General features: G+C 32.5%; 1 protein-coding gene across 7 annotated transcripts in view; it reads right to left on the bottom strand.

Annotated features, from left to right (window-relative positions):
• NOL4 (nucleolar protein 4) overlaps window positions 1-16,094 on the bottom strand; it is a 308,057-nt gene that overhangs the window by 72,421 nt on the left and 219,542 nt on the right. For all 7 annotated transcript variants that reach the window (XM_074340178.1, XM_019740844.2, XM_019740845.2 and 4 more), the window contains one exon: window positions 885-998. In XM_074340178.1, coding sequence (XP_074196279.1) covers window positions 885-998 — 114 coding nt within the window. The remainder of the gene's footprint in view (window positions 1-884; window positions 999-16,094) is intronic.

Genomic DNA, 16,094 nt, shown 5'->3' with positions numbered 1-16,094 from the left:
CAGGGTCTTATATTAATTTTTGCTCCAAAAGGTGCATTAGGGCTTATGCTCAGGAGCTGTCATCCTGAAAAATCATGCTAGGGCTTATTTTCTGGTTAGGTCTATTTTGGGGGAAACACGGTATATTATAATTTAGTTATTTATTATAGATAATTAAGAAGGAGGGCTGGAGAGAAAAAGAAAACAGATGAAGATATTCTAGACATGAGACAGGGAGACAGACTAATACACATAAACCAAGGGAAAAACTGAGTCAAACATCAGTGAGGAATGCACAAAAAATATACACATCTACAGGATTTACCTCCTTAGAAAAGAGACAAAGGAAGATGATTCTTAATTGGTATACAGTAAATGATTAATTAATGAGGAAGCAAGCTCTAGACATAGATTTTCATTATTTTATACCTCCATTTTATGGCTTTCTAGTCTTTCAAATTATCTCGTGCTTTCCTCATTCCCAGCATAATCTATTGATATTTAGCAGTAAACCACAGTAAATTAAAGAAAAGTTCACTTTCATTCAAAATGAATACCATCATGTCATTATCATAAACGGTCAGGTAAATTTACAAAACTACTGTGACCAGTTAGAATCCCTTATTTAAATAAGTAATTAGCCTTCACCTTGGATAGTGAACAGAGACATAACTCATTAATTTTACAACTATCCATTGTTCATCACAGAAAATTTTTGCTGTTGAATCCTCATTGATTTCATTAACATGCACTTTCAAATGGAATTCTTATCACAGATAAAAAAAAACTATACATTTGAGTACTTCAAAATTCATTCAAGAATTTTTGCTCTTCTACATAAGTCAGACTAAATTAACCGTATTTTCTACAGCTGGTGTACACCACACCCCAAAACTCCTCGGTACCTGTTGTCTATCGAGACGCATCCTCTTGGCGGCATTTCTACTCTCACTCTCACAGGCTGAAGCCAAGATACTCTCTGCAACTGCTGAAGTAAGGTGGGAAGGAATAGGTCGAGACTAAAAAAAACAAAAGAGAGAGAGAGAGAGAGAGAAAACAAACAAGAAAAAATTATTAACAGTATCATTAAAAGGCCAATGCTACTCTCAGAAGAGCTCACAGGATGTGCAGGAGTATCCATTTATTTCAACTGAACTTATTCAATAAAAAGAGGAAATGGAAATTGCAAAGGTGAAAACTGTAAGCTAGTCAGAGCTTAAAGCTATAGTTACTACACAGATTCATCATTCATTCCCATAACTCCATTGTCACAAGTATTTAGTCTGGGCCATTAAGCTGGAGTTTGAACAGGCAGTGGAAAAACTGCTGACTGGATTTCACAAATAAAACAAGTCCTTTAATTTTTTTGTAACATATGACAAAACAAAACAAAAACAAATGACAGGGCTGAAACATAACTGGAAAAATTGACAGACACTCAGACCATGTCAATCTTAATATGAAATATTATGAATATTTACAGTCTAAGTTGTGAAAATTGATATGATTAAATCCTTTAACAAGTACTTACTTTAGTTTAAATACAAAGTAAAAAGTCAGTCCTAGGACCATTTTGATATAACAAAAATTTGATGCTTTAGATTTGAGATGTGTATGTGTCTACATGTTTTATTCAGAAATATGAGTTAATATTAATTTAATAGTTACATTTAGAAATCCATCATCTATATAGCCCACATACAAATTAATTAACACCCCCAACTAAGGTCCTAATTAACTATAAATTGTTTGCAACTAACCATATCATTTGTGATAATCGGAAAAGTTTTCTATTTTCTTTCCCCATAATTACATACAAAATCATCTAAGTGAAAGATGAAGTACTTAATGACATTGAGGAGTTTTTTAAATGAAGAGAAGTAAATGAAAGATAAGTAACATGAAAATTAAATCAGATTTTATAAGAAAGCAAAATATATTACAAAATAAAAGAGTCTTTCTGGAATTTAGCGTATATGGTGGCATGACATCTTAGGGTTTTCAAAGTCTCAATCTAAAATATGTATGGATGACTTATTAGAAACCTCTGAACTAATAAAGAACTTTTTTTTTGTAAATGAATTTGAACATGTCTTTATGGTACTTGATTCATTTTGCTAACACTGGCATGTAAAATGTGCTGTTTAGCAAACTGAACCATGGGGTGTATGTCTCAAATAACATTCCAGAATAGCTAAATTTAGACCACAATGTTGAAACAGATACTCTTCAGTGGAATTTCTGTACTGTAGAAAGAGACCAGGCTCTGACCTTGCTTGAACTAGGAAGTAATTTCTGTAGCTGCCTCAGCCAACTTCCTCATGCTTCCACCTCCAAAGTAACCTCTGTAGACAATAGGTAGGAAAGGTAAATCATACAGTCTCCATCTGCTAACCTTGTGAGATGTCTGAAAGAATGGTTAGACAACTTTGACAATAAAGCATCAGGATATTTGTAATGTTATTTTTTGCAAAACAAAGAGAAGACAGTCCATTGAAGTGGCAGGGAAAATGCAGCAGAAGTGTTGAGAAGGAAATTAGAAAGCTAAGGCTGTGTGTGTGTATGCTGGGAAGAGAGAGAAGAGTCAAATGAGGCAAACCTAAAAAATTATCATAAAAATGTAAATGTAATTTTAAAACTCATACTGCTTCTTCATTTCATTCTGTATTTCACTGAGTACAGATAAGTTAGTTCAGCCCAGAACCAAAAATATATTAAAGCTACAAAATCATTGTCTGATTAAAAGATGGCCACAGCATGACTCAAAAATATAATCTAAATCACATGGGAGTTAAGTACTCAGTGTTGTCCTTCTCAACTGAATTATGTTTTGAGGCAAAGGTGTTGTGGGAAAACTTTCCATTACAAAAAACAAAAACAAACTTATTTGATTATAGCTAGCATTATTCAAATAGAAGTGAATAATAAACTATATTATTAGAACCTTCATCTAGCTCTAGCAACTGAATTAACAGAACCTAAATAAAATAAATATTGATAGCTGCATGAAATTCAAAAAGATGTATTTCAATTCCTCATTTATTTTTCTATCTTTATCAGGTATCGCAATTCAAAATTATGAATATATAATTTTGGAATTATATGTGTATAAATGTATAATACATAATTTTATTAGGATGATTAAATTATAGTAATGAACACACAAGTATTTAACGCATAAAATTTTGTTGAACAGAGAACACAAGGTAAAATATCCCTTCAATTAAAATTAGTAGCACTTTCTTTCAAATTCTGTTTTAATTTTAAAAATAAAATAGGAAATGACTCTTACTAGAACAGTACAAGTTGTTATGCATGATAATTTATATAATTTCCCTTTCTGAGAAAATGATAGAGTTGGGTCTTCCCCAGATATATTAAATTGGTCTTCTCAAAAACTAGAACGTATTGGCTGAGTGGATCTAGATATTTTTTAAGGTCACTGGATAACCTAATACTTCAGATTTTAGGGAAAAAAATCAGAATAAAGCAATCATGCATTCTTTTGTATGAAGTGGAAAAAATAAATAGAAGCAAAGAGATATGATTAGACATTGCCAGTAATTAAATAGTATAGTTTTGAAAATAGAGTTGTTCTGAGTTTATTGCAGAATTATAATCACTGCAAATGCCATGACAATCAGTACCAAGTTTCTTCTCTAAAGTCTGAAGAAACTGAAACCCCAACAGATGAAATAATTTGCCAAAGGACAAATTGAGCCTGATATAGAACCCAGGTTTCATGTGTCCCAATTCTCAACTCTTTTCACTCTCTTTACATTGTTATTCATTATAAATATAAAATATTATTTCAAAAAATCTTTATATGTAAATTGTTGTGCTCAACCAAGAAAAAAGTCAAACAAACATAGCCCTTTACATGTATGTACTTTAATCATAATATCAGATTCAAGCTCATTGGAGAACAAAGAAGAATGAATTATTAAAAGCTATATTACAGTTTAAAACATATGTATTTTTCAAAGAATTCACTATATCATAAATAAATATTGAAATATGTACTTCAAAGTAGCAAACAGTACTAACCTAATTTTATAATAAAAATTACTACCTAACTCATATTTCGTGCTTAGGATGTGTAGGCATTAATACAAAAAGCTTAGATTCATTATCTAATTTAGTCTTCCAAACAACCCTTGAGAAAAGTACTTATATTACTCATATTTCAGAAAAAAATTAATTGAAGTTTTGAGAGATTATATATCTTGCCCAAGATCACACAGCTATGGATGTGGAAATACCTGGATTGATATTAAAATCTGATCAAAAATTGCGAATAATAACCCCTTGTAAATAATGACATATTCTTATTTTACCACTAAGGTGAGCTTAAATAAAGCTAGAGCTCTTACATAATACACATTCCTGCAGAGGAATCCATTTACAGCGAACTCCATTTTGCATTTAAGCAAAAAATATATTAGGATCTCTCGAAAAACCTTCTCTTAAAGTGAAATCCTTCTAATATATTTCCTTATTAATTCTTCAAAACCCCCTTCATTAATAAATAGCACAAAGGTAAAATGTAACTTACCCAAGTTCTGTTCCATATTCTAAACTGACGCAATCTAAATTCACAAGATTTTCATGTTGGAGTAACCGGAGTGGCAAGAAAGTACTGTACATGAAATGTAATAAACCTGAGTTTCATACCCAAAATGAGAATGAGGAGCCAGGCAGAGAAGTTCTTTCTCTCCTGTGAGGCGATCCTGCTACAAATCCCCTTGGCTCTAATACTGACAAGCTGGTAATAAATGCAAATGCACCTCAATACACGTAGACCTCAATTACGCTGTGCCTGGTTATAAGATCTTACATATGAAAGTTTCTTCATCTGCATAATTTGGCTTTTTGCTTATTTTACAGGTCAGCAGTACTTATATTAAGATGGAAGGAAATTAATCAGTTTTGCTCCTTATAAAACAATTTTATCATAGAGAAATTTAAACCTATTATTTAGTATGAGTTCTGAGAACTATTTTCACGGAAACTCTCCTTTCATTTACCGCATTGAATAGCAGAGAGCTTATTCTAATATCACTTTAGCGGCTCCCTGAGAGGTCACTAGCAGAGTGTGTTAAGGGCTGTAGTCATGGATTCCACCAGGGATGAGGGCTAAAGATTTCCTCTTACATCAGTAGAAATAGTCATATAGCACAAAAGCTAATATCCATGTAATAACCTCAGATAAAACTATTTTAATAAAAAAACCCAAATGCAAAGAATTCAATAGATAATTTATGAAAAACAACACTTCTTCTGGTTGAATATAGCTCAACAAATATGCTATTTATTACTATGTAAATTTAATATACATATTAGTTTTTTAAATAATGATTAAAAATGTTTATAATCTTACACTCTACATGATTTACACCTAGATTGAGATTTGTTACCTATTTCTTTCTCTGGATATAAAATAATGGTAACCACTCCTGCACTAATTATCTCTTCATAATTAATTGTTATTCTCTACTGAGATGAGTTGATCTTTCCCCAGCACTGTTCTTATCATAATAATTATCTATGCCCAAATCAGTGGTGGTTGTTTCATTAAACAGATGGCTAAACTGTCACATGGAGCTTTAGGAGTTAAAAAAAAAAAATCATATTTTAATCAGCGATTTAAGATGTGACTGCTGTTGTCACAATATGCCTATGTTTTTCCTTACATATGCATGTAAAATTTACCACCAAACCAACAGGCTATTCCATTTTTTTATCTTAAAACTATAAAGTAAACAATGTTTGAGTCCCCTGAACTTCTGTTGTATATTTAAGATGTTGCACGATTTTTAAAATCATAACAATGTACAAAGAAATTAAAAATACAGATGCTGTTCATGAGTTAATATGGCAATACTTTCTAGACTTTAGTGTTTAGGTCTAGCCTCATCATGTATTAGACAAAGACAGATTGGGAGCAACAGTGATATCCACCCAAGATTTTAAGTAGAATGAGCTCTCCTCCAAAATAAAGTAAATTATTCAGTAATCAGCGTTTAGGTGGGAGTCTAAATTAAGATTGTTTCCCCCAATCTTGTTATTTTATAAAATATATAATTTAAGAATTTTGCAGCTCAGATGATATGCACATTCTATCTCCCTCAAATGGTGTATCTACACCTTTAGGCATAATTGTTACAGGCTGTGTGAGAAGTTTCGGCTCCTAAGGGATCCCTTCTATTAAATAGGTAGCTTCATTGTATACATCAGTGGAATCAAGTAACAGCTAAGCAACTAAATCAGATTGACCTGGATATTACTGTGTAACCAGCTATTGGCAATCTTTATGATTGCTTTTGCTATTTAATACCTCTGAACTTCAGTCATCCTGCCAGATATCATTATTTCTATTTTTATTTTTATAAATGGCAAAATTGAGACTCAGTAAGTTATGAATTGAAAACACATAATCTCTATATCATGGGGCAGTTGTTAAGAATTACTTCCGTTAAGTAATGTATATAAAATCACTGATATCCTCACTTATTTATTCAACAAATATATTTAATTAGCACTCACTATGTCAGGAACTGTGCCAAGTCCAAAGATAAGAAGATATACAATACTATCTCTGCCATTATAGAATTTGCAAAGTAGCACAATGCACGAAGGGTACAACATACATCCAATAAAGTATGTTTATTACAGACTCAGAACATTTATCAGCAATTCTGAAACCCTGACATGGTATAAACTGAAAGATTTCTTAAAACTTGGGGCAAGCTCAGTTGGCAGAAAAAACTGACATGAGAAAAATACTATAACTATAGTATTTTTCTTACTTTCTGTGCATATTTATAACTTTTGTGGCAGAAATAATAATATATTTGTATATGGGATGTTTTGCCAGACCTTGCTGTGAGTGGTATGCAATAAACAGAATATGTACTGTATCATGTTCCCCAAATCTAAAAAGTTCTGAATTCTGAACCATAGATGATGCAAGATTTCAGATAAGGTTAGTGAATGTGGACTAAAATAGCAGATCAACAAAACCACACATCTCTAAGGTTTTGGCGGAAATGCTAAGCAATGCGCCTCATTCACCCTGGCCATGTGATTTAGGGTTGGACAATCATGGGAAGTGATCTCTTTGTTCTCAGTAACTGATCCAAGAGATGGACATATGATCCAAACAGGGCCAATCCAAGTCCATTCATGGCAATGGGGGCCTAGAGCCGGAAACTTGCTCTTGGGTTGTAAGTTTTAAGAAGAGAGGCTGAAAGCTGCTGATGGCAGCATTTTCCAACAGTTAGCAAGGACCCATCTGAGAGGTAAACCAATACTCAAGAGATAGCATAGTTAAGAAATGAGAGAATAACAAATCCCTGACATTTGAGCCCAGGGATCCAGCTATGTGTGAATCCTTGGACTTTCCTGTTTCTTAAGAAAATTCCCTTGACTAATTTAAAATGAATTTGGAAATTTTTAACTAAAACGCTAATGAACCTTCAACGAGGGTCTGATTATAAATATTTCATTATGAATTAATAATCTGTGCTTTGGACTTAATGTTAAAACATTATGGGCCTTTAATAATGATCTTTCACTAATACTTGGGGAATTAATGTCTTATAGTTGATGCTTAGAAGCCCAGTTTAGCTAATGTCATCTGACAATACCTCTGATCAAGGCAAGATAAACAAAATTATCAAATGAAATGACTGATTTTTATTTTTAACTAAGTGACCACTTATTTAAGCCTACACTAGAAAACATCTTTTAATTTTGAAAATAAGTGACTATATACATTATGATTATTGGAAATCATGGCATTTTTTTGTCCAAATAGTTTACATGTGTAACCTGAAACTGTACACAAATTCTATTCATACAATTTATATCACTACCTATACATACTAATTGCTAAATAGATGAAAATATTTTACAAATAGTATTTCAAGAGTTAAAAAGATAGTTAAGATTAACATAACTACTACATAACTGCCTTCTTTAGGGAGAAAAAATCCCTAAAGATTTATAATATATTAGGATAGATTTTCAGTTAGCAGTAGCTTTTAAATTCAAATACCAATTGCAGACTACTATGACACACGTAACACACAATAAAAATCTTTCTCCCAAGAAATTTTTACCACAAAGTAATACCTTAGTAAGTATCCATTCACTCACTCATCTTTCATTCAAATTTTAATTCAAATGAATTGAACTTGTATTGAGCAGCTTTCGTGAACTACTAGTTGCACTGTGTAAGACATTGTGGGTGATACAGAGATGCACACATTAAGAAGCATAGTATTCAAGAAACATAATTTCTTATTAGGGAGTTAAGGTCCATATATAAGTAACAGTAATATAAGACAGGATAAAATAAGACTACAAAAGAGGTACCACAAAGTACAATTTGCACACAGAAAAGAGAGAGATTTAGCTACTCTTAGCTAGAAGTGAGGATTAAGTAGACAAAGATATATTTGATTCAGTCCTCCAAGTAGTTCAATAGATTGAGGCAGTGAGGGTTTGCCAGTAAAGCAATTTCAGATTAGACTGCATTTTATCATGTCCCTCAGATACCATGTACGATGCTAGGCAGGAGTTTTTATACTGTTCTTTCAAATGCTACTGGTTTTCATGTGTAAGGTGAGTGCCATTTGTTTCCATTTTTCCCAGGAGGAAACTAAAAGTCAGGTTTATAAGGTCCACAAGTAACAAGCGGTAAAGCACAAATAAAAACAAAGATTCACTGACTATAAAAATCAGTGCTTTTCTTCAGGTTTCCTCATCAGTGCTGCTAAGTTTCCACTGTTTTCATCCGGGTTCAGTTTCCTTCTTGGAGGACATTTTAGTTCATTCAGCAACAGCCTGTGAATGGTAACCTCAGTAGTTGTCTCAAGTATCTCTTTCTTCCTCACTCTGGAGGTGGAGTTTAACTGAGCATTGATTTGTAGATGAAAAGTAGATTTTCTAAGAATTTTGAAGTTTTCATTTATTTATTTATTTTACGACATCTATTTTGAGATTAAAAATCGTGTTCATTCTGTCTTTCTGTTTTAGATAATCTCTTGTTTCTTCTTGGTGAAATTTAAGAATTTCTTGGGTCTGAGGTTTCACTATGATGTTCATAGGTATGGATTTGTTTTTATTTACACTGCTCAGGACTGGTCTATTTTTCTGCTTTTAGGATTCAATGCTCTGCTCAATTCCAAAAAAAAAAAAATTCTCCCTGCTCGTCTGTTTGAATGTTGTCCTTATTCTAATTTCTCCTCTGGAAGGACTAGAGAGCTCTTTGTCATTCTATTCTCCATATTAACTTTTCCCCCCATATTTCCCTTCTCTTTTCTTCTGTAATTTCCATAGCTTTATGCTTATGGATTTTCTCTTTGGTTGAAATTTATTTTCTAGTTAACTCATCTAATAAGGTTTTAATTTCAATGCTTATAATGCCTATTTTATTTCTCAAAGTTGTAATTGAGTATTTTAATTCCCCTTTAATAGAGAAGTAGCCTTTACAGGGTCTCAGCTTTATATACAGTTTTCAGACTATGTTACAAACCAAAATTCATGTCTCCTAAACTTGAGTGGGTATTCAGACCCCACACTTTCTATCTTCCTTTTCTGCTACCCTATCAAATTAAGGGCTTACAACTCTGGCTTTGAGAGGTTTTTGTTTCTGTTTTTGTTTTTTATTAATTTCAGGGCCAGGGAATTTCCTTTTCTTTCTTTTTTTCTCCCCCCCCCCCCTTTTCTTTCTTATGAGTTTAGCTAGGTATTTAAAAATTACAATACATTATTCAGGATTTGTATGTATTTGTAGAGGAAAGGGGAGTGGGGTGGGTGTGTGTGTGGCGGGTGGGGGGGGGGGGGTTTCCATGAAGTTCAGGTCAATTTTTGCTAAAACTAAAAGATCCAATGATGAGTAACTCTGACAACTATGTTGGCTATATTCTTCACATTCTAGTTATTTTTCAGTTGTAATACATTTAGTAAATAATGAGAGAATAGTACCCATAATTCCTGAGTCGGGAAAAATCAGTGGACCAAGTGGAACACTTTGAGAGAAGGAGCAATGGTCCAATGTGATGGCCTAAGGTGTGAAAGGAAATAATTAAGCATATCAAAAGAAAGGGTAGAAAGAGACTCCATTATATGCTAAACATTTTATATACGTTATCACATATAATATCCCAACAGCTTTCTCCTTTAGAAAAATGGAAAATAAGAAACATCACATAAAATTCTACAGTAATTCAAGTAAGCCAGAAATTGAACTTGGGTTTTTAAGTTTCAAAAAGCTATACTCTAATATGTTTTAGTAAGAAATTTAGAATTTCTTCTAAGATGGCAAATGTTTGACACTATCAAAGCTAAAATTAATGAAAACTACTCCAGGAGCAAAGGGAGATTTTTTTCATAAAACCAGTGAAGGTTAGGCACCAGGATCCCTCAATTCGAGGGAACTCCTGAAGTTTCTGGATATTATAAGCATTCTAGGTAGGGAGGGGAAGCCAAGTTAAACATCAAAAAGTATTTACATGCAAATATGTCTGAAAATTGTCTAAAAAGATAACATAAGAAAAGGCTATGAATCTTCAAGATTTCTCTGTTAAAAAATTTTTGGGTATGGTATCTTTTCTAACTCTAAATCAATATTCATCTTTTTACCTAATGTTTTGCTCATAATTCTGTATTTTGTCTTTTGTACAAAGGCCCTAATTTTATAATTTTCAGGCACAAATCCTAGTTCTGTCCTTACCTAAGAATAGAGGGTAGAAAGGGAGTATAAGACAGAAGTAGGAAATTTAGTTAAAAGGATCATGCAAGAGAATAGGCATGAGGTATGAAGGGCTAGAACTAAAGTGATAGCAAATAAAATTCAAAATGATGAGACTGATTTGGGAAACACAGCAACAGAAGAATAAAGAGAATTCGGTAAGTGGTAGGATGCAAGCCGTAAGTGTAATGAAAAGTCAGATCTCATTCCAAGGTTATGAATACTGGTGGAAATGGTAATAGTGATACTACTACCAGAACTAGGCAAGCAAAAGGAATTTACAAGTGATTTGGTAGATAAGGTGGAAGATCAAGAAAAAGAACGGGTGATGGAGAAAGAGTTCAGTGAGGATATAACAACACATTAGTCAAGTGTGTTGCTGGCATTTGGAATGAAATAACCAAAGCTTTGTAGATGACTGGGATTCTACTTTGAGAGTAGAGTACTGCATAGACAGGTGGACCTCTATAGCCGTGGATAAGGTAACATGCAGTACATGGCCAAACCCAGAATCTGAGGAAAAAGCCCAAAGCAAAACAGGATGCAATTTTTAGATTTGGTGCACAGGTAGTCATGTGATCTTCTTAGGAACCAATTCAATATGGTGGTGAGAACCAGAATTTGAATGTGAGGGACTACCAAGGGAGTTGATAGTAGTAGGTATGATCTGTGAATATAACACAATCTTACAGGAAACCTGGCAAAGAAAAATGGACTCAGATTGTGAAAAAGGAATAATGAGATTAAATATTTTTCTGGAGTTTGGGAACTTATTCTAGTAGACGAAAGAATTTTTCCTCTCAGTGAAGAAGGAAAACGAAATGTGAAAGAGTTGGGATAATTGTCAGAGCAACATTTGAATAATACTGGCTGTACAGGTGTTATAAAGTTTTTAATCAAGACCTTGTATGAAGGGCTAGGTATATTTCTGATCAAATTTTTAGCTTAAAGGAATACTTTAATTCATTTTTTATAATATCTCTATTTGCTAAATAAGGAATAGCAAGTGTCAATGTAGCTTCTGTAATGTTGCTGATATCAGGGAAGCTGTGAATTAAAAACAAATTTTGATCCTTCTACTTTGGGCTGCATTAGACAAGTAGAGGCAAATGATGTGATTAGTCAAATTCCCTTAAAAAAGTACTATCTCCAAAACATTAAATATTTATATTCTGATGAAAGAACTGTGATATCAGAAGGTGAGATATCAACTGAGGGTTGCTAGATGGGAGGTAGGTGGGGATAAGGGGGAAGGTGAGGGGATTAGAAAACAGTCAGTAACCACAAGATGGCCATGGGGTTCTGAAAATTAATTTGGGGAATGTAATCAATAATGTTGTAAAGATTTGGTAGGGTATCTGATGGACAGTTGTCTCATTAGGGAGACTACCTCAGGGATGGTGTAGATGCCTGATCACTGCATTGTACACCTGAAGCTGAAGGTAAACAATAATGAATGTCAACTAAAAGTTTGTGTGTGTCTGTTTGTGTGTATATATGTATATATGTATGTATATGTATGTACTTACAAGAAGCGGAGTACAGCATTAGGAATAGAGACAGTGGAAATGTAATGGCTCTGTGCGATGTCAGAGGGATAGTGGATGGGGGGAGGGGGTTTCACACAGTGTGAGGGATATAAATGATAAACGTCTAAGTATTACTTTGTCTTGTGCACCTGAAACTAATAAAAAAAAAGGTGAGATATCAAAGTAGAGGAGGGTATTATAGGATATAATTAAAAAGAAATACTATGAATAAGAATTTAGAACATGGTATAAAAGTATGGTGTTTACATAATTAGATTATTTACATACTTGTTTTTAAAATTTATATCTTAGTTTTTCCCCTAAAATAGATATCAGAGAAACCAAGAAAATATGCCCACTAAAATACATCAAGCAAATAGATAATTGGAACCTTAGAAAGATTTTGGCTCTGAATTTCCGATAGTAAGGTGCAAAAGTGAACATACTAAATTACACTAAGTCCTAGTGATGAGGAAACTTAAAACCATTCTATTGCCACAGGAGAAACAATTTTTTTCTTGCATTACCTTCTAAAAGAAGTTTCTGAAATGAGGTCATTTATAGTGGACGTTAAGTAGCCTAGTGGACAATGTCCTTGGTGAAATTTTACAAAATATTGCATGAGACTTATTTATTTAAACATAGTCAATTACATAATACTAAAATGCAAGTAAATAGGTAATTTTTCAAGAGGTTGAGTTTACTAAATTGAAATATGTATGACACGTGACCTAACTTGGTACAATGGAAAACTTTGAGATCCAGGAGGAAGGATGGACAGCCCTAAAATTTTTCGTTTGAGTTTCATAAAAATGCATGTAAACTTATGCAACATAGTGAAAGAGTTGCTAACAATGCAAATTCAGAAAACAAAAAGAGAAATCATATCACATAGCACAGATGATACTCAGGTATGGGCCAACCTCACCTTTTTCATAAAGCTTTGTTTTATGATCTTATCTATTACTGGTACTCTTGAATTTAGGATCAGGATACTTTGGAGAAACACATTTCTTTTCTGGAACAATCAACAAATATTCTTCAAAAATGTAATTGAAGTAATTTGAGAGTCAAAGCCACACAACAGAATCAATAATAATTTGATATTTTTGTCTAAGGATTAATTTAATGGCTACTTAACTGGGTTTTTTAAACCTAATAAACTAAGATAATACTCTGGATCGAGCTTATTTGATTTATTTTCATAAAATATGCTCTTTTACATTCAACACTGAGGATCTTGTGATTTGAGATGGTAGATAACAGTGAATCAGTGAAAATATGCAGAAAAGTATAATATGATATTATACTTCATATATTACAGAGACTATTAGTAGCAATGACACAGAAAATTTGGGTGCTTAAGCAATCAAGATTTGTGGGGTCTTGATAATTCCAGTGAAATAAAAATGCATAAACATACACTCTAATTATTGTGCACAAACAATTAAAATGAAGTCCATTAAAAGCATTTGTGTTGGGATGTAAATTCTTAAGGGCTAGTATAAAATAATTTAACATGAATAGATTTTGTACTAATAACAACAGAAAATTAGTCAAAGTGAATCTCAAATATAGTACTAAAAAAATATGCTGTGATAAACCATTCTATGGGAATATCTCTTTGAATTTCTTAATCAAATTCAACTGGAAACATACAATTCAATATTTTGTGTTGCACTATACTTAAGGAGTCTCCTGGCTTAGATACCCAAAGTAACTGGAAGAGCTATACACAAAGGGTGCTAAAAAAATGTATACATATTTTAAGGAAGGAAAACTGCATTAAAGTTGTAATACTCAATATATACCAACAACAAAATATGAATACAAGTCATGTTTGACTTCTGCAATTACAAGAGGTACTCAAAGTGGTTACCATCAGCATCCAGACACTTATGATTACGGTGAACTACTGCTTGAGCAACACTGACCAAAGTGTCCACTTGTATACAATTTTTTGGCACCTCTAGTATATAGCTCTGTATCATAAAATGATACATTTTCATTTTATAATACAGAATCCCCTACCAAATAATCCTACACTTAACAATTCCATTTTGAATGTATATTAAAAACTTCTTTAGGTTGCCTTGTTGACTTGTGAAGTACTGCAGAATAATTTGCATGTAAAAACAATCATATACTAAAAATCATACATTTTTTTCATGTCTACCTATACTGAACACAATAGAAAAAAAATTGTTTAATGTTTTTTCAATATAAAAAATACCTGTGGATGTTATATCAAAGTGAAATTATGATGGCAAAAATATTCATGTACAATATCTACTTGTGATTACTCTGTCCTACTCATGACTTTTCCTGTCTGTTTTAGATGAGGATGAGTATGCAAAATGACACATAATCCTCCCCAACCTCCAATAATGAAGCGATACATAAAATAAATCAAAATTCCAAGTATCAACTAGATGGTACACTTAATTTGCTATTGCCAGTAGTACATTACTGACTAACATATAAAAAAATGTATATGTATAAACTATAATATCAATTTTCATCCATGTTGTTCACTTATCATTTATCATTAGGTCTTCTATTATTACTTAAGCATTTCATTTCCCATAACTTGTCACCTCAATAAATCATAATAATCAGGGAACATGTTATATTTTCCTAATTAAGAGGTCAGACAACTCTTCTATTTCTCCTTACTACTTTGCATAATGTTATACACATTATACATATATTGAATAAAGAGTGAATGAAAATTATTAAGTTAAATTTAGTAGTATTTCTTTACAGCGTATTTCCTTCAAGATTAGTCTGTAAAACTGCTTGACTTTGAATTAGTCAACTTTTTGTCCTTCTATATGCATAGCACAAGATTTATAGCCAAGAGATGTCTATTGAAGTAAATAAATACAATTAATTAAAAACCCCATGAATGGCCCAAATATGCCTTAAAGAAATTAAGAATTCTGCATGAAATGATATTTCTCTAAAATAATGATTATTAAAAAATTTATACCATGAAAATTCACATAAATTTTACCAAAGAACAGAATCTCTAAATAACATTAAAAGATTAGGAAGAAATAGTAATGCCAGATGATGTTAAAATAAAAATCTTACTATATGATATTATTTTTTTTGTTATTGAAAGAGAAAGGTGGCATATTGTGCTTTACACTCTAAATGAGACATAGTTTTAACAGGAATTTTACATCGATTACTAAGTGATTCTGAACCAGGTGTCAATGCCAGGATTCTAGGCTTTTACACTTGTTTGGATATCCTTTTTTGTCTGTCATCCCTCTCCTATTGGGTAGCTGATGATAATTTTTAAATAACTCAGTAATAGGGAAAATGGCTTTATTTTCTTCAAGTAGTCTCTCCTTCTCCCTTATACGATGCCACCTCTATTGTCGTAACTTAGTTTGATCAGGTACTGCTACATCATTTTCATTTTAAAATGGCATGCACCACAAACTCTGACTTCAATGGAGTCCTTCTGAGAAGTAAGCAAATACTTAAATGTAGAGTTCTGTGATTGTATAGTATAAACATTTGGGGCAGCTTTTTTCAGATGATGTGTTAAATAATATTTGATTGATAATATTTTCAGAGTTCAGATTTATTGACTGGTTACTATGAGTCAGAAATAGTTTGTAGAGCTTTACATGTGACAATTTGTATAATTCTCACAACTTTATAAATTAAAATTATCATCATCTCAGGAGGAGGTATCTCTCAGTATAGGCAGGTGAAGTGACTTGCCTGGTCACACAGCTACAAAGTGGTGCATGCAGGACTCCAACCAGGCTCTCTGGGGACCAAACCTTGTTCTCATTACCATCTAGGCA

This window comes from Rhinolophus sinicus, linkage group LG09 (assembly GCF_036562045.2).
Source record: "Rhinolophus sinicus isolate RSC01 linkage group LG09, ASM3656204v1, whole genome shotgun sequence".
In the NCBI taxonomy this organism is placed as follows: domain Eukaryota; kingdom Metazoa; phylum Chordata; class Mammalia; order Chiroptera; family Rhinolophidae; genus Rhinolophus; species Rhinolophus sinicus.
Note: the sequence above shows the minus strand (reverse complement) of the source record. Positions and strands in the feature narration are given on the sequence as shown.